The sequence below is a fragment of the Rhinolophus ferrumequinum genome, chromosome 13, assembly GCF_004115265.2.
Source record: "Rhinolophus ferrumequinum isolate MPI-CBG mRhiFer1 chromosome 13, mRhiFer1_v1.p, whole genome shotgun sequence".
Taxonomy (NCBI): Eukaryota; Metazoa; Chordata; class Mammalia; order Chiroptera; family Rhinolophidae; genus Rhinolophus; species Rhinolophus ferrumequinum.
Genome location: NC_046296.1, coordinates 22182244 through 22209325, shown reverse-complemented (window position 1 = coordinate 22209325; position 27082 = coordinate 22182244). Strand labels below are relative to the sequence as shown.

Sequence of the window (27082 nt, the reverse complement as noted above, 5' to 3'; positions counted from 1 at the left end):
AAATGTTGATTTTCCACTTCTACTCCCCAAAAGCTTTCTAATAATTTCCAACTAATTTTGGTGCAATGAGAAACTGATGGCAAGCCATCTGTAATTTTACGTAATCTACATTGGTATAAAATGAAAAGTGAAAAATAGAGGGGCAATGGCTGCTGGTTAGATGTAGAGCTGGAAGGAAGGAGGGGAATGAACCAGGAGGCTCTTAGAAAACCCCAAGAACAGATCTTCTTGCTGTCCCTGACTTCTCTGGTTCCTCACATGCCTTTTGCGGACATCTCTTGGTTTTGTCTGCATCGGGACCCTTCACTCTTCTACTGTTAATAGTTTATTTTACTTTGAGGGATGGGCACCTCCCCCATCGGGCGATGTCCTGAGGGACCTGTCAGTTCTCGTGCTCAGGTGGCTGAGAGGTAAGCACTAAGCCAAACGAGGCCAATCAATGTGCCGGTCCCTGGAAACTATTGTAGAGCCCGAAACCAGACATTCTTTCAGCTCCCTGTCTCAATTAATTCTTGCTTCTGGGAACCTCACAGCTGCCCTGATTTCTGTCCTTTCAAAGATCTGGGTCTTCATGTTTCCTTTGAATCTGTGAATCATTCCACATTTTTCTAGTAAATTCCTGTTTGCCTATATTAACCAGTGTTGGTTACTATTGACTGCAGCCAAAGAATGCTGACTAGTGTAATGAGGAAAGGTAACTCATCAAAAATCTAGTCCTCGGGTTCTATCATCTTGAATTTATTGAAAAGGATCGGCTCTTGGGTCATAGAGGCTCTTTGAAAATGAGGAATCAATAACATTTACGGACACTAGATTTCTATGTTCCAGACACTTTTCTGAACATTTACAAGTATTATTGAATCTTCAGAATGACCACTTTGGATAGACGTTATTATCCCCATTTTACAAATGAGAAAACGGAGGCAAAGAGTGATTAAACAGCCTGACCATTTTCAAACGACCAGATTAACATTCTCAAAGTTTGTTGTATAGAACACTAGTTTTTCAGAATTGTATTAATTTCCTAGGGCTGTTGTAACAAAGTACAAAAAACTGTGTGACATAAAGCCACAGAAATTTATTATCTCACAGTTCTGAAGGTCAAAAGTCTGAAATTAGCACGGTCGTGCTCTCTATGACTGTTCCAGGAAAGAACCCTTGCTTGCTTCTTCTAGCTTCTGGTGTTGGCCGGTAATCCTTGGCATTCCTTGGTTTATAGATGTATCACTCCAATCTCTGCCTCTGTTGTCATAGGCTGTCTTCTGTCTGCATGTCTCACTCCTCTTCTAACAAGATTGCTAGTCATATTGGAGTAAGGGCCCAAGTACTCCAATATGACCTCGTTTTAACTAAATGAATTACATCTGCAAAAAAGCCTATTTCCAGGCTTTTCACGCCTATTTTCAGGTCATGTTCTAAGGTTCTGAATAGTGGTTACCTTTGTTATGTTAACCAGACAGTTCTGAATTTCTCGACATTTTTATTAAACATTTCAAGGATCTCAAGAATAATTCCTAAGCAAGTTCAATTTTCACCAATAAGGTTTTCTCATTTATTTTTCTCTTTCTTTCACCATGTTTTTTTCTTTAGGAGAATGCTTTTCTTGATAGTAATAAGAATTTGCCTTGAATAAATATTCAACCCAACTATACGTTTAATAAGTCTCCAACATTAGCACATGATGGGTTTTTTCTCTCTGCAGTTCCTTATTCTCATCTTCCACCCCAGGGAGGGGAAGAGGGTGTGATCACGCGATTGCCAGCCCACGGGAAATTGTGAAAGAGACCTCACTATAGAAAAGCAGGCCACAACTGCCTCTGCTTTCAGAGGAGGCTGAGCTTCTGAGAGGACTCGCCTGAAAGTGGACCTGGCTGTGTGTTTGTCCATCTGACATGGAACCAAAGCGGATCAGGGAGGGCTACCTTGTGAAAAGGGTAAGTAGAAGTGCCACCTACAAGAGTGTCACTGGAGATAGGACGGGGGAGGATTGGAGTCCAGCTTTGCACTCTCTACCCACTCATTTTAGGAATGTTTCATGCTGAACCTAATGTTTAAAGGGCGAACCAGGAGAACACTGCAGCATGTAGTATGTTCAGAGGAAGCCAGTATAGGTTCCACGGCATTCTGGTTTTTAAAGGTGAGCTAATCCAGCTCAGGTGTCGGCACAGCTTGATCACGTCAGACTGAGAACTCCAGGCTGCAGGGTCTGGAAGGTGGAGGCCTAAGCAAAATCCCTCAAGATTTACATCACCCTTTTCAAGAGTCTCACATGCCTGTTGTGATAGAAGACTCAAACTCTCCTGCTGTAGAGGTTACTGGGAGAGAGACTATTCATTTGTTATTTAAGTTCCACTCCCCCTCTTTTTTTTTAAGGGGAGAAAGAAGAAAATGATTAAAGATGAGTTGATACAATAATACCATAATCGTGGCTTGTTTCTTAGGCTTTCTTCTAAGAATTGGTGCATTTAAAAACTTTATCTTTTTTTATTGGGCTGATAGCTCTTTCTTCACAAGTCTTAGTGAATTTATGTAATGTGCCATCAAGATAGTAGGTAGATGCACCAATTGAAAGACTGGAAAATAGGGACACAAGTGCACTCAGAAGTGCTTCGTCTCACTGTTGTGTCATCAGGAAATTGAATTTTGTTAGCGCTGTTGTTTTTTCTTATGATGATGGGTGTGTGCCATGTCACTATTAAACTCCCCAGGATGTTGAGTTCACACACAGCGAGTTGTGAGCATCCTGTGGGCAACACCTATGTAAATAAGTACACTCACATTGATCCGAGTGAGCTAAGCATGTCAGAAGTGAACTAAATTCAGTGCATTCCTTTAGATGCCCAGCTTTTTAATGGAATGAATGCCTACTGTGACGCTGTGTTAGGCTGTTCGTTGGTGTAACATTTTATCCCAAATGTTCTGTGTATAGGGAGACTAAACAGCACATGTTGCTGCCTGGTTCTGTCTTGATTTAAAGCTGGAAGGAACCTTTGATCATCTGGCCTCATTCCCTCATTAACAGAAGAGGAAATTGAGAGCCGGAAGCTCGGTGGCTGCCCAAGGTCACATGGCTGTGACAGAATTGGGAGCAGAAACTCACTCTCTTGAGTCCCAGGTTCCTGACTTGTGGCATTGAGCTCTATCTGGTACACCAGGATTTTCTTAGAGTAAATTTAATCTAGGTTAAGGTTTGTAATGCACATATGGTAGTGAAAAGTACGAGGGGATGCTGGAGAATAAATGAGCCCTGAGCTGATATTCTCTCTAGTTGGCCATATTTTAAACATCCTTTGAAAAGCACACACATATGTACACAGAGGTATATGTAGATTCTTTGCAATGGGCACCAATATTCTTTTTGATAACCAATAATATTTATTGGTCGATTTATTTCTTTCCTGATCACTTGAGCTAGTGTCCTGAGAAGAGCAGGTGAAGGGAAACATTTTCTGCAAAGGTCTTTTTTCTTAAGCAATTTAACCATCTTGTAATAAAATTGCTGTTATTAAATTTGTGTATGCATATTTTACACTCTATAAATTATTTAAAATTTTAGAAGATTAAATCTCTAATAAGTGAGGCTGCCCCACTAGAAAAGAGTTAGGGTTGTCAAGACTTAAATTAATAGTCTTTACTCAGTTAGAGTAATTCTTTCAGACAATGGCTTGTATAAGCCAATCTAGAAAATGCACCTAGAAAAAAACATGGTGAAATTTATATTGATATTTCCACAATTTTCACTTTCCATAATTTTCATGTCTTCCATTTACATCTTCCATAATTTTTGCATTTTTCTCTGGGAACTTTTGAGCACTCTTTGTTTTACTATATTAAGATTCCTTAATTTGTCATTTTAAAGAAATGCTTGGTTGGCTGCATATTCCCTTTGTTGGCTTCAGAACTACATCTGAAACCAGAATTTCCCAGTAGGTGCTGAAATTCTTAATTTCTTTAGATGTTAAGTTTCTTTCAGATACTTCAGATATGTGGGTTAAAAACTATAAATGTCAGGAACTTAGCACACAGTAGGTGCTACATAAGTGACAATGATTATTAGTATCAGTGTTGATATATACTTCAACAGATAGTTGTCCTCTCCTAGATTTTCATGGGGATAGGTACTGGTTCCTGGGTCGATTGCCAAATTAGTAGTGAAGAAAAGACCAAGAAAATCTTTCTCTGACAAATCTGTGAGAATACTTGACTGTGGTTTTTGATGTTAAAGCATGACAGGCAATAATATATAAATCTCCCTCCATTTACCTTTTTTTTTAACGCAGTTTCAAATACCTGGGTGGTAATAAAGAATAACTTTCTCCTTATTCTTGTTTTATGAAGTAATTTTATTGGAGATAAAGACGTCTTGGGTGGAAAAAAATGCAACATTAAAAAATTCTGGTCCAAGGATGTTGTCATGTCAGAAATCTTGAGGTCAGGAATCAATGGCATTGACTCTAAAATGTTTCTGCTTTTCTTCTGGGAAAGATAACTGTCCACATTTCATAATTAATGTTTCCTCCATTGCCCCCTGTCTAAAACCTTTAAATAGAAAGGATGGTTAAGAGAAGGAGGGAAAATACATGATTCTGTCATTTTGCAACTTTTTCATTCTAAATAAGACCCAGCATTCTTTGCTCAGAGTCTTGCCATTTTTGATGTAAGAAAAGAACAGAATGCTTAGCGTCTACCATGTAGCAACCAGTGGCTATGTGAGCATGGTCTCATTCAATCCTAACCTCCCTGTGCAGTAGTATCCTTATCCCCAACTGACAGATGAGAAAACGGAAGCTCAGAATGACATGCCCACAGTCAAGCAACTGGGAAGAGGATGACCTGGGATTCAAACCCCGGTTGTGGAACAGCAAAGCCCACTGTTTCGTTGATCCTATGCAGCATTCTGAAAGGCAGGCTTACCCACACTGACAAAAGGGAGTCAGATGAACTTACCAAAGTCAGAATGGGGCCTGGACAAATTGTGTGATGCGTAAGATTTGGTATTGTGACCTCAACTTCCTTTTCTCTCTGATTAGGGATTATTGCCAGCCAATACACATAAACATCTTCTGGAGGTCCTTGGAAACGTAGTACTGATTTGGATAGGGTGATAATCATAGCTTCAGAAAGAGAGAGGAAGAGGTTACACAATCAATAACCTGGACTCCACCAAGTCATGTCCCAAACCAACCTCATTCCTAGAGGTCTATGAAGCAAACTGTTTTTGACAGTTTGACAAGTCCAACAGGCACTTCACGCAGCAGGACTGACCCAAAGAGTGGCTCAGAGACTCAGGTGTCCTGTAAGGCTGGGAGAAAGCACAGGGGCCAGGGTGCCCAAGCAGAAGTGGCGTGGGCAGGAAAGAAAAGGGCCTGCAGAGAGCTGTGGTAGAAGGAGGAGAGTCTGGGGTGAAAAAGGGAACAAGAGTCAGGGGTCTCAGCCCAGGACTTTTTTCACATGGCTACTTTGACTTCCGGACACAATATCGTGAAATAATCCCCAGTGATTTGCACCCATTGAGTCACCAGCGTCATAATAAGGTAACACCTGTGGTGCTTACCTCTCAGCAGGGATAGAGCTAAGCATGTACTGCATTAATGCACTTGGTACTTATAACAACCCTGCAAAGTGGGTACAACTATAAGCCATACTGGACAGATGAGGTCACTAAGGTGCAGGGAGGCAAACAGACCCCTCTAGAGTCACCCAGCTGTTAAGTGACAGAGCTGGACCGGAACCTAGCAGTGTGGCCCCAGTGTCACAGAGCCTAACCACGCTACATGTGGCTTTCGTGGGCTTGTCTTGCAGTGATTTCCTTTCTCAAAACACTGTCGCTGTGATGCGTGGTATCCAGAAGAACCTAATGCCGGAATAATTTTACAGAATTGCCCTACAAAGCTGTGTAATCTTAGCTGTTGCTGTGGTAACTACATTTGATCACCTGCTACACCCTAGCCTTGGCGCTAAGCCCTTTAAGTATATTATTTAATCTTTATAACAGTGGGAAGTAGATACAATATTATCTTCATTTTACAGTTGAGGAGACTAGTGTTTGGAAAAATTAAGTAACTTGCCTACAGTCACACAGCACAGATGAGGTAAAGCTGAGCTTTGAACCTAAATTCCTAAGATGCCAGAAATCATGCTGTTAAACATTCAGTGCCATTTCTCTATTGCTTACCTAGTATGTTTTTATTGTGAAATTATCCAACCTGGAAGTTTTTATTAATGTAAAAAAACATACTACTGAGTAGATTTGTTTCCTTGCCTTCAAAGAATTTAAATAAGCACAGAATGACCATTTATCTGGGATGTTATACAAGGGATTTCATGGGTCAGGCTGGAAAACCAGAAGAAACGATTTATGATGCAGCGGAAGTAAGGACTTAATTTAACGCAGCACCCAGCTCAAAATACATGCCCCATGAGCGTGGGAGAATGGATCATACTAACTCACAGTTCTGCTTTAGTTGGATACGTGCTTTTGACCGTAATGCAATTTTCCTTTGAATTCCAGCTATACGTCAACATCCGGAAAGAGAAGTTTGAGGGAAAGGGGAAGTTAAAGGTGATGTGGGTTGTAAACACTAAAACAAAGTTGCTCCAACCCTCAGTAGTGAGTTGTGGCTTCCTTCCGCGTAGCTGTACACAGGAAGGCATGATCCACTTCGTGCATTCATCACACTGAACTGGAGTTGCTGATTAGGGTCACTGTCTTCCCCACCCCGTGAGACTCTGAACCATTAGAGAGCAGAGACTGTCTTATTCGTTTTTACACCCCAACACCTAGGCCAGTGTCTGAAGCATAGGAGCTGTGCTATCATTCTTTACCAAATTAATATGTCTCCAAGAAAGAAACTTGCCTAAAATGGACTCATAGGAAATGGACCAAGGAATCAGGGGTCCATATTATAGAAATTTTTAATGCATTAAAAAAATTCCCAGTGGGGTATTCATATTTAGATGATGATGTTAAATATGTTTTTAAGATTTACTTATTTTTGGCTTACTGGTGAAATCCAAGGGTTGGCAGGGAAATCTGGAAATTGAAACCTAAAGAATAGTAGGGTCAACAGGCTTTGGGGAATAAATATGTAGAATCTGAGAGTGGAAAGAAATGTTAAGTATTGAAATAAGTATTTAATTGAACTTCCCATCTGTGGCCTGCTTTTTTTTCGCTATTCTGTTACGAAGTATGCTTGAATGCCTCTTGAGTCAGGGAGCTCACTAATTTAACTTTCTCCCTTAAGTTATGCAGCAAACTGTTTTTTTCTAAAACCTCCATAGATTGGAACTTCAATCTATGACCATATTTCACATCTTTGAGGACAGTCCTTATCTACTCTGCCTGTCTCTTTTTGGGCTAAAACCTAGCCAATTCCTTCAACTATTTCCCTTATCTCTTTTGAACAGGCTCTGGTTTATCAGCAGCTTCGAGGTTTCCTGAACTCAATGTCATTCTCCAGGTGCACCTGATAAGCACAGAATTACAGGGAATAGGTAGTACTGATTGAGTGCTTACTATATTCTAGATACTGCCCTAAGCAATTTACCCGGGTTACTTAATCTCTCAATAACCCTAAGAAATGGATGGTCATGTTATCCCCATTCGCCAGATGTTGACAATGAGGTATAAAAACTTGCTCAAGGTCACATTGTTAGGATGTGACCGAGCTGGGATTTGAGCCTGGACTGTCCAGCTCCAGGGCCCACGGTCGCCTATTGGTTATGCTCCATTTAAAGTGAGAATATTACTTTCCTCACTTTAGATCTTATGCTTCTATTTATGTAGCCTACAATGACTTCAGTTTTTTTTGACAGCCCACATCAAACTGCTGACTCATAGAGCTCCTTTTATCATGCTCGTTTCCCCAAATCTTCACCAATCAATACATGCTATAAATCTTACAAAAAATCTTATTAAAGGATTATATCTTATGTAATTTTAATGTGAATTTCTTTGAGTGCTGTCGAAGCAGTACAGTTTTATGTTTATTGGGCCTGAGCATTTTTCTTTTGAAATGGCTGGTTTATATTGTTTGCCCACTTAAAAAATTGGCAATGTTTGTGTTTCTTATTGATTCTAAAGATTTTTTTAAAAAAATAGTAAGGATATTAACCTTTAATTATATAACAATATATTACAAATTTCCACATATTTTTATTTGCAGGTTTTTTTTAAGTGTATGGAAGTTCAAGTTTTTATATGGTCAAACATCTGGTCCTTTAAGATGTCTTCTTTTGCTGTCATGCAATGTCAGACTCTTATGCACTAAATTGTACTAGCTCCCTGATGATGAACAGTTATTCACTGGGAACCTTTAATAAATCTGACTCAGCATCTAAAACACACCTGTTCTGACAAATAATTGGATAAGTTTGGGTCTATATTGGGAAAAAACAGACAGATGCTCTACATATATACATATATATTATTAAAACCTTATATTTTATGGTTACATAAAATCATAATCATGTGATTTTTATGAGCTTATATATAGAGGTAGCTAGGTTGCCTGGAAAAATTGATTTAGATTCCAGAATTATGCAAGAACCAAAATAATGATGGCATTTGAGGGGACATAGAAAGAGGATAGAATTGGGAATCAGGAGGCCTGGATTCTAGTTCCAGTGCCACATGTGCTGGTCAGGTGTACTTAGCCCTGGACATTCCATGATCGCACTTCCAGGTTTGCTCTTGGGTAAGTACAAGGAGGGCTGGGGAGAGAAAGCGACAAATGTAGGGATCACTGAGAGGAGGTGCTGTCAGATTACTGCAGTGAGAAACTGGCGGCTGCAGCAATGGCTGGGGAGAGAGAGAGATCACCCATAATTCCATCCTCTTGTCTTAACTAACCACTACCAAATCTGAAAGAAAGTTTTCCATTTTATAAGCAGTCTGATTTCTTTTGTTTTACAGAGTATCAGTCTCAATGCACATAAAGACCCTGAATCCCAAATGACAGTATCCTCCTCTAAGTGAGGTGACAGCTCCCTAAGGCTACATTTGAATTAGGAAAGCACAAATGCCTTTTGAACAGTTGGCTCTGGAGTAGCTTTACTTTAATTGTCTAAGGAAGGAATGCAGTGCTAGCTGACCTCTCCCAGTTTATCCCAATTCCAAGGTCAAAAGCCCTGAGTGATTGTGGCAGTTATTAACCTTTGATAGGCCTGAGGTAGAATATAAAATTTTAGATTCGAAAGGCATTTTAGCCATCATTTGTAATTTTCAGTTATTTTAATTTTTTATTAAACAGACTTGTCTCTATATTTCCCTAAAAGAATATCCCAAACTTTAATACATAGTAGTGTCATGTGTTGTTCATTTATTTATTGATTTTTCCCAATTATTTTGAAAAATTTCAAACCCACAGAGAAATGGGAAAACAGTATGACTATCTGTAAACTCTTTACCTAGACTAACCAATTATGAACGACTGGCCATATTTGCTTTATCGCTCCCTATCTCTATATTTTTATATAAATAAACACATATATTTTTATGCTGAGATATTTGAGAATAACTTTCAGACATCATGCTATCTCACTCCTAAATACTTCAACGTATATCTTCTAAGAATTAGGACATTCTCCAGTTTTCCCATTTCATGTACCATTTTGCATTCCTGCCTGTGTGGGTGTTCCTGTTACCATCCTTGCCCATTCTTGCGCTTCTCAATCTTTTTAAATTATAGATATTCTAATGGGTGTGCAGAGGTATCTCACTGGTTTTAATCTGCATTTTTATGATGAATAATTATGTTAAACCCTTTCTCATTGGCTTTCTAGATAACCTCTTTAATGAAACGTCTCTTCCAGTCTTTTGCCCATTTAAAAAATAGATTGTTTGTATTTTTCTTATTTATTTGCAGGAGCTCTTTCTGTTCTGGATTTAAGTTCCTCTCAGATAGATGTAGAACAGAAAGTTATTTAATTGAAACTATTTCATGTGTTTGTATAATGTCTGACCTTGCCCATTTTTTAAAAATGGGGAAATAACCTAGTGGTAGTATGGATAGTTATTCTGCCTGTGCAGAAAAGAGATAGTGTATTTTAATTAAAAAAATATTTGTTTTTAGTAACTAAATTAAAGGAAACACTTGGACAAGCAAGATGATAGTCCCACAAGTATTTATCTTTGCATAAATAGACTTCCTTTTGGGTAACTGGACTTTTATATATAGGCTCTTTCGTATTTTAAGATAAGCAGCAGAATTTGCTGGGAACTGGATGATAATTCTATTTTGCAGTAGTCATGACAGGGTAATCTCATGGGTCCAATGATGAGAGGCAAAGAACCCTGTTTTCTTCCTTTTTCCAAAGCCCTGCCAAAATCTAGACAAGAAAGAGAGACTTCCTTGATCTAGGCAGAATGGTTAATTTATTGCTATAGCGGCAGTTGACATTAACCCCAACTGAAAACTTTTTCAGTAAATGTTTTCCTAAAAGCTATATTGACATGGAGAGCAACACTCTGACATAATAGACCACTTTGCAAAGGATTTTTGTGCAACTCAGTCTGGCACACAAGGCTGTTGAGTTTCTTCTTGACATTTTCTTTCAGATAAAAATATGATTAGATCACAGAATGAAAGTTACTACAGCTAGCACGCCACCATCTATGTATAGCCTCCACGCGCATGGTAAACATACTGTGTTTCTCGGAAAATAAGACCTACCCCGAAAATAAGACCCATTTAAGATCGTCAGCCAGACGGATGCATTTAGTACATTATGATGATATTCCAGAAGAAGATGACATGACTGTATTTGAATAAATAAGACATCCCCTGAAAATAAGCCCTATAGCAAAAATTAATATAAGACCCCGTCTTATTTTCGGGGGAACATGGTAGCTATTGGATCATGAAACTTTGCCGATGAGTCCAGCCTCAGGTATCAGCTACTATTCAGTCTGAGTTGGCGCCTGAGATGGAATCTATTTGCCATCCCTGGGTTGAACTGAATATAAGGAACAGGTTCGGGAGCAGAAAATAAGCCCCAGAAAGCCAGCCTGAAATACACAAGGATAGTTGAGATTCATACTATATTCCCTTGGTAGTGGCCCATGAGAGGCTTACGGGCTGATTATAGATGTGTGTACAGTTTATCTTCTAAGTCATTTAAGTTCCAGAAGAATGGCTGTCCTCTTCTCCTCTGAAAGCTGCTTTCCTAGCACCCTGGTCACACAAACATGGGTCACCTGCATCCACACTGGTCAGCACTAGCCTTTTTACCAAGTCCTACTCCATCTATAGAACAGTTTTAGAAAATATTGTTACATGATTCTTTTTGTTGTCATTACAGGGGAGTGTGTTCAACACCTGGAAACCCATGTGGGTTGTCTTGTTAGAAGATGGAATTGAATTCTATAAGAAGAAAAGTGACAACAGCCCCAAAGGAATGATTCCCCTGAAAGGAAGTGCTCTGACTAGCCCTTGTCAGGACTTCGGCAAAAGGATGGTGAGTTGATATGACGAGCCACAATGAATGCCTTGTCAGGCACTGACCTGTGAGCCTGTGCAAGGCCCACAGGCTGAATGGTTCCCCTGGGCCAGTCCCTCTCACCAGCACCCACACTCCACCATGGGCATTTGGGTCTCTCTTGGCCAAGCACTTCCAGAACAGGGTGGGATCAACTGCTGTGCTTTGTAAGGGGCCTGAGCCCCTTGAAAGGAATTATTCCTAATGGGATGTGTTTCGATTTTTAGTTTGTGTTTAAGATCACTACGACCAAACAGCAGGACCACTTCTTCCAGGCAGCCTTCCTGGAAGAGAGAGACTGCTGGATTCGGGACATCAAGAAGGCTATTAAATGCATTGAAGGAGGCCAGAAGTTTGCTAGAAAATCCACCAGGAGATCCATTCGACTGCCAGAAACCGTTGACTTAGGGTGATTTTTCTGTGTTTGCTTCCTTCCACCCCTTTCTCTTTCCCCCTCCCTTTGAGGAAATCTCACATCAGACTCTACTCCAAGGTTTGCTTTGGTCACCTCTGAAGGCTGTAATCAGTCTTCCAGGTTGATACCGGTACTTGGTGTACTAAGACGTTTACCTGAATCTGAAGGAGTGATCATGGTTTCCCCAAAGCCTAGCAGCTGAGGAGAGGAATCTAATAGAGTATACATTCTCTCATTTTGGGAAACCTTGGCAGAGAGAGAAAGAGAGCCAGAGAGATAAAGAGAGAGAGAGAGAAAACTTATTGTACTTAGGAAGCAGCCATAACAAGCTAGTCTTGAAAGAAAGCTTCAGGCTCCCTAGGGAGGGAGGAAAAGGCAGGGGCTCTGCAACCAAGGACCTGAAGTTTAAAGTTCAAAGCACACGTTCACGCAATCAGCATGGACCAGCCAAGGTGAATACCCATCCTGGGTGGAAGCCATTTATGCCCTGACCTGGTTTAACGTCCTCTGACGTGGGCTGGCTTGGAATTGCAGGTGATGGTTGTTGTCTAAAGGTTGTTAGAGGCTCACAGCTAAATTCTGTCCCTAAAAGGGATTGGGAATAGGGTTCCTTCCTTCCTGCACATTTCACACCTCCTATCACACGAGCCCTTTTCTCTGGGAGTCTCTTCTTCCTGATGGTTTTGTTTTTATGTTGAGAATACCCTGAAACAGGAGACCTGCCAGGAAGAATTCCATATTGGCTGCTTTAAAATGCCCAACAAAGATTCTGTTTATATAATAAGGGGTAGGGGGCTCCCGAGGGGGACTGAAAAAGACCCCTTCCACAGGAGTTTGAGAAAGTTTGCGAATTGACGTTTGGTAAAAGCTTTTCTCAGCAGGGAAGCCTTTTGGTAAAGACCCCAGAGGAAGCACCTGGTCTAGCTACAGATGCTGCCTGGGGTTGTTAAGTGACCACATTTTTGGTCATGAGAGCTGAGTGGCAATGATGCTTGTGCTGCTTGGAGCCACAAGATACACGAAAATGGCTTTCTGTTTGGTTGTTTACAATTTCTCAGATCAGGTTAGCTTCAGTATATTACTTCAAGGACAAAAAATGAGGCTTTCTCACTATGTTGTCTTGTCTCTTACACTTCTTAGAATAAGAGAGAAGTTTACCCACAATATTCACTTTCTTGGAGGCAAATGCCTACACCAGATGGTCTCTTGAAGGACACTTAAAGAACTGGCACATGAGGATTGAGGAAAATTAAAGATCTAGAATGCGTATGGAAAGTTGGCCCTGAGAACCTTTACTATTTGCCACCTAACTGGGGGCAACTCAGGTACTAGGGGTTAAATCAACAAAGAGCTTAGTGAATTTAAGAAATAATAATGACTTTCCTAGTGCATCTTATTGAATGCTGTGCAGGCCACCAAGTCACGCAAATAACTCTGCCCTTTGACTACTTAAGATCTAGTGGAGATTAGGTGCAGGGGCCACCTGGCAAGGGGGAACATTGTGCTCATGGCCTGCCTTGCCAAGGTAGACTCCCGGAGAGGACTTTCCATTCTGAAATGACTCATCTGTCTTTTTCCATCTCTGTGCAGTGCTTTGTATCTGTCCATGAAAGACACCGAAAAAGGAATAAAAGAACTAAACCTAGAGAAGGACAAGAAGATTTTTAATCACTGCTTCACAGGTAAAAGATCTTGCAAGTCTGAAAGGGGGCGGCTGGGGAAGGCGATCCAGAGTTCTGGCTCAGCCTTCTGTGTGGGGTGGGGGGTGTGGAGCATGGCGGGTGGGCGGAGTCATAGAATGGCAGGCTAGTGAGCATGAGAATTGAACGTCCCCAGCGTGGAAACAGAAAGACTAGAATAGAACTTTGTTGTCCAAGGTATAGTTTTGGAAATTCTAATCAAAGGGTCATTCCCCCCCCCCAATAAATAGCCTTGTGTTAAAATAGACACAGAGTTGATTAAAATGATAAACAGGAATCACAATATACAATGTAAAATTTAAGTGACAATAGTGATGTCTGAGGCTGCACAAGGTCAGGCATTAAGTGTCCTGAGTTTAGGGAGATGATGTAATGGTTATAAACATGTGTTTTGGAGCCAGACTCCCTTGGTTCAAATCCTGGTTCTGCAACATGTGAGCTGTAAAACCTCAGGTCAATAACTTAGCCTCTCTTTGCTTCACTTGTCTTGCTTATAAAATAGGGAGAGTCATAGCACATGTACTTTATAGGCTTGCTGTAATGTGCTTAGAACAGCGCCGAGCACACGGTAAAACTATGTACTACGTATATGATGCCGGCTCTCAGTGTGGTGTACGAGACCTCTTAACAAGAGGTCACAAATTTGCACAGTCAGTTCTGTGAGTGCAGAAGAGCTTAGGGGGTTTTTGGGATGAACAGAAGGTGGTGCCTGAGTTTGACCGTGAAAGATAGTGAGAGTCTCATTAAGTATTTGTGGGAAGGAATTCTGACAAGGAGGCTGAACAGAGGATGGGGAGAACATTCGTGCAGGAAAAGAAAAGGACCAGCCTAGTAGGGCTGGTGGTTCATTAGGGGCCAAAATGGGACGTCTGGTTTGGGACTAGGTTTGTCTAATGCTAGGCATAGCTTACTTGCAGTGACAGGAGAGGTCAAGGGAGGAAAACTCTGAGAAGGAACAACAGATGTCGACTCCAGTCAATAGATAATGCATGAAAATAGTGGGAGAGGCAGTGACCTGGGGTAACAGGGTAGAATCACATGGGAATTCAGCATCAGGGCATTAAGGCAATAGCCCATGAACACCAGAAAAGACGGGGCTAAGATTTGGGATAAAGATACTAGCCCTGGGCAGTGGTAAGGAAAACTGGCAAGAGCGAGGCAGGGCCCTAACTCTAGCAGGATGACGTCACCAAGGCAGAGCCTTGGACAAAGGGAACAAGGCAGGGGTGGGGATGGGATGCCTGATGTAGATCTGGGCACAAGGACCAAGCCAGACTTACTTCCTGTGTAATGTGTTACTGAGTCCCAGAGTACTGGGCTGGAACTTCTGAAGTCCTTCCCATTGAAGATCAGGGTGGATTCCAGAAATTCAGGTGGGGTCAAGCCTTCATGTAAGAGTCAAGTGGTCTAGAGCAGAGACTGGAACCCAGGCACTGCTGACATGTGGCGGAGGACCTTGAATATCGGGAGACTAGACTTCAGCATGCTTAGCTGAACAAGTATGGAATCTGGGGTTACAACACTTACCTGAAAGCCCATTGCAGGTGTAATTCAGGCCTAAGGTCACCTAAACTCTCTGAGACTTAATTTTCTCACTCTTAAAATGTGATCTGCAGTGACTGCCTTATCTCTTTTATGGGGTCTCTGTGAAGATTAAAAGCAGAAGTGCAGTATCAATTACTTTATCCTTCTAGAGAAAGGGAAATCGGCAAAAACATTTCATATATGAAATTCATGGGAGGCTCACTAAACATCTGTTCTCACTCCTGTTTCAAGGATGGCACATCCTACCGCTCTCTTGGATGACCTGGGACTCGCTGCCTGTTATTTTGGCTCCCTGGTTGGTTATATTTGTAAAGAATATAGTGGTTTTAATACAAAGCTTTGTTGTAGCCTGCTAACAATCCAATTGATGGGTCAGTTTTATTTTATTCTCTTTGCAATCCTCTCTTGAGGCAGAAAAGTTGATTAAATGACTTCTCGAGGTCCCTGCTAGACACTGCAAAAAACGTGTGATATTCATTGCAAGTGTTATCATCACATTTTAATTTAGGACATACATAACAAACCATGTTACTTCCTGATTAAAAACTTGCAATGGTCCCTCACTGCCAAATTTCTTGATGTGCTATCAAAGCTCTCCCTGCTCACGCTGTGCCCTCCTTTTGCCTTCTTGCCACCAAATCCTCCCCCTGCCCTCCAAGTGGGCTGCTTCAGGCAAGTGTGTGTCTTTTCACACTGCTGCCCCCTCAACCTGTCCTGGTTCCTCTCAGCCTCTGCCTCATGTGTTTGGCAAACATCTACTCATTTTTAGAGCCTGGGCCCAGTGTCACTTCCTCCATAAAGCTTTTTCTGACAGTGCACTCACAGTTCCCTCCCCCGCTTCCACATATTCCTGCGGATTTGACCCAGTAGCTCCACTGTATTGACTCATAGCACAGCAGTTGTTACAACCATTACTTATCACCCATCCCTCCTTTTTAGATTCCCTGAGTGAGTCTCTCCAATATCCACTACAGTACTTAGCACCTGCTAGGTGCTCAGTAAATGTTTGTTAATAGAATAAATGAGTGGGTTAGTAAAAACTATTTCTTTGATTCATGCATTCATTGCTCCTTAAAGAACATGGAAATGTTTTTTTTTTCTTTTTTTCTTTTTTAATTTATTGGGGTGACAATTGTTGGTAAAATTACATAGATTTCAGGTGTGCAATTCTGTATCACATCATCCATAAATCACACTGTGTGTTCACCTCCCAGAGTCAGCTCCCCTTCCATCACCATACATTTGATCCCCCTCACCCTCATCCCCCACCCCCCAACCCCCTTACCCTCTGGTAACCACCAAATTACGTTCCCCAGATTAATTTTCAAACCCGTGGCCATCCTGTGGTCACCGACTGCCCTCCAATCCCCTCACCCTCCCCCCCACCCCTCCCGCCCATCTAGCAACCCTCAGTTTTTCCTCATTGTCTAGAACATGGAAATGTTTTGCCCCCTAAACCTTTATTTGGTTCTTTTGTTTCCAAGTGCCTATCCCATTGATTTTATTTTTCTTTCTTGGAATAACAGGGAAGATGTGACAAGTCAGACCTGTGGGTGCTCTGGAGCTCTCCAGATGGGACTGTCAGTGGTTTGTTCTTTCATTAGGAGAATTAACCTTTCCTCTGGTGGTCTCATGCAGGAAACTGTGTCATCGACTGGCTGATTTCCAATCAGTCTGTTCGGAATCGCCAGGAAGGTCTCGTGATTGCCTCGTCACTGCTCAATGAAGGGTACCTGCAGCCTGCTGGAGATCTGTCCAAGAGCGCCGTGGATGGAACTGCAGACAATCCTTTCCTGGACAATCCTGATGCCTTCTACTACTTTGTAAGTGAGAAAAGCTACCTGTCTACTCTTCCCGTAATAAGGACTGCCCTGGGTAGGTTCTAGGGGTTGATTTCAGTTCACGTGCACATATGGTAAACAAAGACCCAGCCCTGCAGAGAGTTCTTAGCTATTCCTGACTTGACAGCTCTCCTCTCCTCAGTGTCTGCCACATTCAAGTGAATCAATTTAAAGGAAACTATTGTTTACTTTAGTACAAAGTAAACTATAAAGCTATAGTTTTCTTTAAGTGGACTCTTAAAATTGTACTATGTCTATTCTTATTCTAAGCAATAATTCATTTATAAGAACCTAGTAGGCTCTAGTACATGCTGGGCACTCACCTACACAAGAAAGATATGGCAGTTAAAAAACAAACAAAAAACCCTCCACCATATGCAGAAATTGCAGCCTTCACAGAGCTTTCTTTCTAGAGGGAGATCCATAAAAATCACAATACGCACGTTGTATTTTTTCAAATATACATTAAAAATGTTTAATACAAAATATTTTCATCTACATCCCCTGCCTGAATCATCTTGTATACCTATCACCTTATGTTTGCCACAGATTGGAAAACACTGTATTACATAATATGGACCTAATCTTGGGCCATGTGAGAAATCCTGCAACTGTGGATTTCTAGGGGGATTTTGACAGTTTTATTTCTGTTTGGGGTCACAGAACAAAAGTTAGGAAGCTACTTAAGAGAACCAGCCTTTTTATACAAATGATATGACTGTCCCTGAGTTTCATATCACTTTGGTGGAAGTTCCACTGTCAGTATTTTTTTTTTTTTTTTTAGATTTCTAATTTGGTTGTTTATAACCATTTAAATGTGGGATTCCAAAATTACCCATCACAGTGGCTCCTCTTCCTCTGCATGATTCATTATTTGCTTATAGTTGAGCAAGCCCCACTTCCCTCTTGGTCTTCTCAAGGTGGAAGGAGATGAATGGCCGATGTCACAATGAAGATCATGTTGTGACGTGTCTTATAAATTAGTCAACTCTACTTTCAAGGACGTGGTTATCAGGTCCCAAGAGAAGGAAGGCTTTGAAGGAAGAAATATGCTTAGCTAGACTTGGAATATATTTTGGGGGACCCAAGAAAATGAAAGGACATTGACAAGATCACATGAGAGGAAACAAGAGAAGAAGAGTGTCTAGAAACAAAATAAAGGGGGAGGAGAAATGAGCTTACCAAGGATAGCCTTTAAAGTTCAGGTTAGGATATGAACCACGAGGAGAGGAGAAGAAGTAGGCAGAGGGATAAGCAAGGCAGAGATAGTATAAGTAGCAATACACCTAAGACTGGTAAAGTAAACTTGCTGTTTCTTTGCTCATAGCCAGACAGCGGGTTCTTCTGTGAAGAGAATTCCAGTGATGATGATGTCATTCTGAAAGAAGAATTCAGAGGGGTCATTATCAAGCAGGGATGTTTACTGAAGCAGGTGAGTGGCCACCACTATTCCCTTTTAACCTTTCCCCCTCACCAGGTCCTTTTTATTTCTAAATCACCAAATGGTGATTTCATTTGGCTAATAATCAACTAGGAAATGTAACCCACAGAGTGAAAGATGGACAAATAGCTCAGTAGATGATCAAAGTGGCATTAGGTCAGGAGGACTGAGGCAGGCAGGGTAGAAGACAGACTTTGAAAAAAGGAAACTTCTCTTTTGTCAGTATCATGGGAAAAATAGATGTTTCAAGAAAAGTATTGACCTTTAAATTAGCTGGAGGAAATCAACTGGTAAGAGATGCTATGCAAAAGGCAGAGATGTTTCATAATAAAAATCCTTCCATTTGCCTAACCCTCCTCCCTACAAAGTAACTGGAAAACAGGAATAGCCCACACCCAAAAAAGGAACATTATATACCATTGAGAACAAGGAAGTGCCATTCCAGATTATGGATAGTACATGATGAAACCAAATCCACGGAATGCCTGAGGCCAACTCTGCAGAAGCAGAAGCAAACAAAGGTCAAATCTAGTTGAAGGGTATGGACTCAGTCCTGGGAGGAAGTCACGTGCAATTACCAGGTATCCACAGGTACAAGCAACTGTCAGTCTGGGAGGCAAAGGCTAGAGTGAGCTGAAGAGATGTAGTTAGTTACCGGGTGCCAAGGCATGAGATGCCAAGAGGTAAGAAAATACGGGGGCTGGAACTGAGTGAGGAAGCTAGAGTCAGCACCTGGTAGAGGAAGAAGCAGCAGGAAGATATGGGAATATACAGGGTGAAGCAAACTGATACCAGCACATGGTGTCACAGAAACCAAAGCTGCTTTATGAGGCCAAGGATTTGCCTTTTTGTTTGTGCTGTGAGCTGTCTTAAAGGCACTGTTCAGTATATAGAGAACCTGGTCACTGTAAGGAGATTTTCATGCTTGTCTATAGGCCCCTTGAGACTGAGAGATTTAACTTACCTCATGAACTTTCAAGGTGAAAAGGAGAGAACCAACATTAAGCATATATTTACATTTTAAAAAGGAATTTGGGCTACTTGAGATTAGGTATAGGTATGGATTTTGAGTTTCACTAGGAGAAGTGGGCATTAGTGTGGAAAATTTACCTTAACATCAGGTTTTGAGAGAATAGGGTCCTAAGAATTAATATAGTATGGATTTAGAAAGAATTCACAGACTATTCTAATAACTTTTATGGCAGGGTGATCACTGATTAGATTAAAGGAAAAGCATAGGAGCTGGGCCAGCCTTCTATAGGCAAGGCTCTGGCAGTTGCCCATGGGCAGAGTTTCCACATTGCTGGCTTCCTTGTTGGTTCTGCCAAGCCTTTCTACGTTCCTGCCTCTGATTGCAGATGCTGTAAGGTAGCTGTTAAAAGTAGCTTGGGAGGGAATTTCATTTTCTTATGTTGTTGATTCCTTCTATAATTATATATTGTTATCAGCCATTTATAACTTTTCTTACATTAGTTGATCTGACAAGCCCTAGTCTAGAGTACAGCCCTGAGAAAACTGAACATGAAGGTTGAAACGGGGTGAACAAAGTCTGGACTGGCATGGAGTCATGTCTGGGCAAAGCACTCCAATGGAGACCCTGGCTGTTCAAAAATTAGCTGAGGGTAATTGGTACCTGAGTGTGTTGAAGATAACAGAGACTAGAAGTGTTTTGCTTCTGTGTTTTCCTATACCTTCCTTTACTTGACTTTTGATAGTTACAGTTTAGCCTGAGCTAGCCCAGTTGGTATACATTTTAATTCTCCAGGGATCTGTTAAAATTGCACTCCAGCACATTTATAGCAGAGTCATTGAATGTTATAGCTCCCCAAGTGATTTTGATGTGTGACAAAGGTTGAGAACCACAAAGCCTTTTTCTTGAAAGCTGATTAGTCCTATGATCAAGATACCACTGTTTAAATAGTCACAGAATTCAAAGAAAATGGAAATGTATGTGTATTCAGGAATTTTGTTCTTTTAGAATATTCTTTCACTTTTTTGGGGAGAAGATGAGGTAGGAAACAAAAACCTCTTTTATGCAGCCCCCTTTAATTTCCCAATCTTTTAGCTTAGTGCTTTATAACTCTGGTTCATATCAGAGTCATCTGAGGGAATTTTTAAATATGCCCTCTTTAGATGCCACAAAACTAAACCACCCTGTGTCTACTGCTGAGAGTTAGCCACAGTTAACCTGTGTAGGAAGCTTATCATGAAAAAAGACACCTGTGTTCCACACCCTACAGGTGGGAAGCAGCTGTGTCCAACTGGAGATTGGTCCCCACCCCTCCCTTTCTTCTCCCCACTTCTCTCATCCCAGAGGAAATAATTCTACTTGGGGGACGTAACAAGTTTGAGGATAAATGATACTTGATTATATTCAATATAATCCTTTTTTATATAATTCATTCTATTATGACAATGAATGAAGTATTTGGTTTTTCAACTACATATAGATTCTTTGGTGGGGAGGGACAATGTGTTATATGTGTATTTCTCATATCTGCTGCAGAGTTTAGCATTCTTCTTGGTCTATAATAGGCAATAAACATTTGTGCAGTGAATTAAATCAAATATAAGTAGATGACTTTGACAGACCAGCAACAATTCTTGGAAACCCCAGGCATGCATTCATTCCTTAAGATCCCTCAGGAAATACTCATTAAATGTAAGATGGCCAGGTATCCCTTACTAACATCAAACTCTCCAGTGCATCACATTGCGATGCCAATTAGGGCTTAAAGAGAATGTGGTGGTTGGCCAGTGTTGGCTGATTTCACATCCTCCTGTTACCTTCCTCTTCCATTGATTCATGAGAACTTGGTATTCACCCAGTGATTGCATGACATGCCATGTGTGTCTGCAGGAGGAAATGGGTGTGGGGCAGAAACTTTAGTATCTACATTTTATGAGCAGCATTAAAAGGCAAATAGCAGGAATTCATAAAAAAGAATTTTAGAAGTTGATGCTTTGCAAGAGCCATTCTGGATGTGACATTGCAAGTAGAAATACTCTCTGTTCTTACATATGACTATACATGGATCCTGGCTCCATCCCTCAGGCAAGTAAAAGGCTCTTTGGAAATGAACTCCTTGATCAAATGCTCAGCCAAATAACTTAGACCCATTCTTGAAAGCTCTCTTTAAACTCCTCTGACCTGGCATTATGAAGGAAGCACTGTTTGCTGAAATGATGAGTGTTTCATTGCTTTTCTATACAAGTGCCATGACAAATATTGGAAAAGTCATATACATGCTTGTCAATATGTGGTGCTTTAGAAATAACAGTATTCTTCATTTTGGCAAGATAGAAAGCATACATCTCTTAATCTAATATTTTTTGGCTTCTGGAGCTACTTAAGTCATTTGAATTTTCTGTGGGAAATCATCAAATCAAGTTTACCATGACATTAAAAAAAGTGCTATCAGGTAATTGAAATAACTGGGCAATTCAGGGCAATTATGAGCAGATACGAAGCAGCTTCCGTGTGCCAGGCAGAGTTCTGGGCATTGGAGGACCAAAGACAATCAAGACACCAATCCTGCCCTCAAAACCCACAGTCTAGACAGTGTCAGTATTTAATTGTCTTGGAAAAGGCCAAGTCCTATTCTTTTTCATTGCATCTGGCACAGTAATGATTCCTTCCCATTTCCGTTGCTGCTATCTGGTGGTAGTCCCTGATAATTTTATGTCTGGATTGTTGAAATCATTTCCTAATGACCTCCTTTCTGGCCTTATCATCTTCACCCTGGTTAACCTAGCCAGCTGGTTTATGCTGTATGTTGTCACCACATTCATCTTCCTAAAATGTGATTGTGTTCTTTCCACTTCCAACTCAAAAATCATCAGTGACAACCCCACCTTTTATTTCTACTAAAGTCTCTTCTACTTTTCTGACGTTGCCTCTGCTGTTCCTCATGAACCCTGGCTTCTTGTCAGACTGGTTTCATTCATCAGTGTCTGAATATGCCTTGTGCATTCTCCCCGTGGCTTTTTTGTTGTCAGTGGTCTTCTCACTGACCTCTTTCTCACTCATCTAACTCCTGTGTGTCCCACGTGGATAAGTGTAGATCTTTATAAAGCTTTCTTTATAACATCTAAAAACATCTAAATCCACAATTGTTTCATTCCTTTGAAATCCATTATCTATACCAATTATTTAATTTAGACATTTGCTGTTGTATATTTCCACACAAGTTATAAACTCTTAGAAGGGTAGGGCCATGACTTAAATCTCTGTGTAGCCTCCACATTACCTAACATAATACATTGTGCACAGTACTGTCTTATATGATACCAAGCTGGAAGTCAATCATAGAAATAGTTTAATGTATAATTTAATAACATCCAAATTATTCATTGGCCCTAGTGTTATCTCCCTGACAAAGAGCTAGGTTAGGGCCTGGTTCTCCTGAAGTTAGTAGTTCGTCTTTTTTCTTTCTTTTTTCAATTCAGTAAAAACTTATTATGTAGGTACTATGTGTACAGGGAGATGCTAAGAACTCATCATTCCTTTTCTTATGTTGATCCTGGATACAGGGGCATAGGAGGAAAAACTGGAAAGTGAGGAAGTTCATTCTGAGAGAAGACCCAGCATATCTGCACTACTATGACCCTGCTGGGGTAAGATCCTGTGGTTGATAAATCCATTCCACCAAAAGCCTCGACTGCATCTGTTTGTGGGGCTTCCTGTTCTCCTTTCTGCTCTGTTGATGTCCCCTTTTCTCGTTCATCCTCCCATTTCTTTTTATCCCACCTGCCTCTACCTTTTCCTACATCTTCTTATGACAAAGATTTGAGATCTTAGGCTGTGAGGCCAGCATAACCTCAGGGATGGAAGAAAATATCACTAGATTGTCATTTATTTAGTCAACTCAACATCATTTTTGTTTGTTTGCCCAGTCCGATATTTTCAGAGGAACTCAGCCAGTTCAACACATTGCTCTTGGTTTAATAGGCAAAAAAGTGATAATTTCTCTTCTAGGACAACTTGGATGAAAGCACTTGTTTAAGACTAGCCATATGGGCTTTTGAGTATTCACAGGAGGGCTTTCTCTGCAATAAAATGAGCCAACTCTAAAGTGTAAAGACAGCTCCGTCTGGGTTGGGTCTGAGCCTCTGCTTCCAGTGCAGAGCTGTTTGATTCTCTCCCATGAGGGTTATACTACTGTGTCAGTGGCTTTGGGCCAAAGAGCTCTGGAAACATGCAGCCCTTCTCTTGCGGGACATGGTGATTCAGATTCTCCACGTCTCCTGCCACTTTCCTCCAGATCTGAGGTTTGGATTGACTTGTGTCTCCTCATTCTGCATCCCCGGGGAAGGTGGGGTGGGGGAGGATCTGAAACGGGCTTCCTTTAATCCCCTTCTGCTCTCACCTGTTTTCGGGGCCCTGATCTGTACCAGAGTGAGTTTGTGTCGCTTTTGCACCAACAGGATCAGGTACGGCCATACATTGTGTTTTGGAATCATAACTAAGGACTCCTCTCTTCTCTAGGGGGAGGATCCTCTGGGAGCGGTTCGCTTGCGAGGCTGTGTGGTGACTTCAGTGGAGAGCAACTCAGATGGTAAGAATGAATTAGTGTTTGAGAGAGGTGTGTGTGCTCAGGCTCCCTTCCCATACTTGAGCATCCTGAGTCCACAACAATCACCCACTCAATTAACCAGGCATAAGCACAAATGAATTTCTGTCTCAAAACCTGAGAGAGACCAATTGCTGATCTCTCCCCACTGCTGTCCTGGCTCTCTGGACCTTGGGGAGTTGGAGTGGTTTGGTGGATGCCTTACGTAAATCTTTGAGAAATGATGAGAAAAGCCATTCATATCAGAACTGGATTAATTGGAGAGACTTGTTATCTCCTCACGACTGTAATTAAGCCATAACATTCCTTAACAGGAGGCTTTTGCAGACCAGGAAATCTCCCACAACAAAAGGAACATTTGTGCAGTGAGGTGGTGTGGTGCACCTGGGTTATAGTTAGGTCTGTGTTAGTTGGTTAGCAGCATGGCCTTGGGGGAATCGCCTAACTAATCTGGGGCTTAGCTCTTCCACTGAGAATGAGGAGGTTGCTCCAAATTTCCCCTGGGCCCCAGATCACAAGTCTATGATTTGGCACATGGAATAACCACATTGGTGTAGACTGACTTCGTAGGTGTGGGGAAGAGTGGTATCACTGTGGAGATGTCGTTCAGACCCCCATGGCCTGGTTTCTCCTTGTCCTTTTGGGTTTATGATGTTATCGAGACTGACAGGCAAACAGTACAGCTGCAGAAGTCTAGATTTTCCCTCCCCTCGGCCTTCTCACTCCCCTCTCCCCACAGAATTATGCTTTAGTCTTGGGGTAGGGAACATGTTGCTTTTAGATTAGAGGTGAATGTTTTAATGCTTGTGTTGGCCGCTCTATTGCATTTCAATCTTTCAGCAGAGACTCTAACTTAGCCCTTGATAAAAACAAGTCCAGTCTGTAATGATGGTACTGGCTGTGGGTCTGGTTATCTATCATCTGTCTATTTATCTATCTATCTATCCATCTATCCATTTAAAAATATATTAAGGTCAGCCCTTGGTTTATATTATGAACAGAGGAAAGATACTCAGCAGACACTATTAGAGGTTACTCATTAAACATTATTGGTATGCAAAAGTGAGAAGTTTAGTTTGCATGTACATTATGAAAGAAAGTGTTTCTCCTTGAGGGTTTCACTTATTTCTTAAATACACACACACACACACACACGCACACACACACAGTGATGGTAAGTTTGAAAACCACATAATTTTCTTAGACATTCAAAAACTAGGGATTTCATTCCTTGCTGAAGGAGGGTGAACTAGGTGGCCTTTCTGGTGGCCACGTGCACTGTCACTGACTTTCTCTCTCACCAGGCAAGAAGAGTGAAGAAGAGAACCTCTTTGAGATCATCACGGCCGATGAAGTGCATTATTTCTTGCAAGCGGCCACCCCCAAGGAGCGCACCGAGTGGATCAAAGCCATCCAGGTGGCCTCGCGGACTGGGAAGTGAGGGCACACTGAAGCTCCTCATCACCCTCCTGAGGGAACCCCACGGATAAGCTCGGTCCAGGATCTGTTCACTTCTGGTTACAGAGCAACAAGAAAGGGCCCAGGGGTGGGAAATTTTTGACTGCAGGAGTTCTGACTATAACTAACCACATACCACATGATGTTCACCTGCTCCAACCACATGGCTCACTAAAGCCTCTGCCACTCTCCGTGTCCCCGAAGCAGGTATAACAAGCTGGGTGACCTGGGTACACTGCTTAATCTCTGCTGGCCTCAGATTCCTTCCTCTTCTGGAAAATGAAGAAGTGAGATCCCCGAGGTCCTCTCTAGCTTAAACCCAAAGCCCTGTGTTTCTAACGCCCATGGAAATGAAAGTGTCTACAGTCATCCAACTGGTGCCTTTTCTTGGCTAAATCTTGGCCTTCAGAACCGGAGACAGCACTTCCCGTAAAATTGTCCCATTCTGTCCTACGAGGACTAGGCATAAACCTCTTTCATTTTCTTTCACGGCCTTGTCTTTCCCTTGGCTACGAGATCATGTATCAAAATGATCAGAAAAGAGACGTCTCTTCTTCCTTCCTCAATCTATCCAGAAACTTCCTGAGAGCCAGAGCTGCAGTGGTGGCTTTTGGGTTGAAGCCTTCTTTTACTTACTAGATAGCCTGGAAAGTAATGTCTTCTGAGAAAAGACCTGAGGAAGCAAGGAGTAGCCAAGGAAGGATCTTTTCCATGCCTTGAAGGCACCTAGGGCAGGCATTTTCTGCTCCCACTTGAGGCTGATCTGAGAAGGGTTTACCTTTGTCCCTTTCTGAAGCAGTTCTATCATTTATTATAATTAGGACAAAGAACTCCAAATCTTTGAGATTGTTTCATTTGAGTGTTTGCAGAAAAAAGTGGCCATATGGGTTTCCTTAATAGATTTTCTCCATGAGTGAGAGGCCTGGGAGCCTTCCTGGCTAACGTGTCTCCTCAGTCCGAGCTCCAGAGGGTGCAGGGGCTGCACCACAGGCAGGCAGATTGGATGATAGGTTTATACAAAGAGCCCTGAAAGGACTTAAGTTTAGACAGAGCTAGAGGAGGAGGCCGTCAGCATTGTTCAGTACCTTCGATTCTCCACCTAATGATACAGCGGTTGTGCCTGAGCTTTAAGCATAAACTGTGGCAGCTCCTGCTTAACCTCCAAGGAGCCTCATGAAACCATTACCAACCAGAGTAACATGAGTAATATTCAGACTGGGTGCCTGTTTATAGCTTTTGACTGTGTCCACTAACTAGTGATTCCGATCCAAAAGATTAGAGAAAGAAACCAGCTGTGTGTATGAAGGTGTATTTTCAAATTTTAGATTTTTTATTTGAAGGCCCAAGTGAGGAAAGGAGAGTAGAAGATTCTTCCTGATTTTATCAGCTCTCCTCTTTCCCTCCCTCAATTCCACATGATATCCATGAGGCTGTTCTTACTCCTAGATTGTTTTATCAATTGTCTACAGGCAAAAGATTACCTTTTCTCTGATTCTTTAGTAAACTGTCTTCTTAGAACATGCACCGTCGTTTTTCTACAATTCAGTGTTAAAAGTATTTATTAAGATGGAGTACACTTTATGTTTTGAAATAAACATGACCATGTGTGTTTTCTTATTGGTGTGATAACT

The 27082-nt window shown here is 41.4% G+C and overlaps 1 protein-coding gene across 1 annotated transcript; it reads left to right on the top strand.

The window, feature by feature from the left end:
* Positions 1–1788: 1788 nt before the first annotated feature.
* PLEK (pleckstrin) lies at positions 1789–27082 on the top strand. The gene is made up of 9 exons (XM_033125565.1): positions 1789–1934; positions 11302–11457; positions 11706–11887; positions 13484–13575; positions 16777–16961; positions 18307–18411; positions 22954–23037; positions 23909–23978; positions 25298–27082. Exons 1-9 carry the CDS (start codon positions 1893–1895, stop codon positions 25432–25434), a joined length of 1053 nt encoding a protein of 350 aa, XP_032981456.1. The 5' UTR covers positions 1789–1892; the 3' UTR covers positions 25435–27082.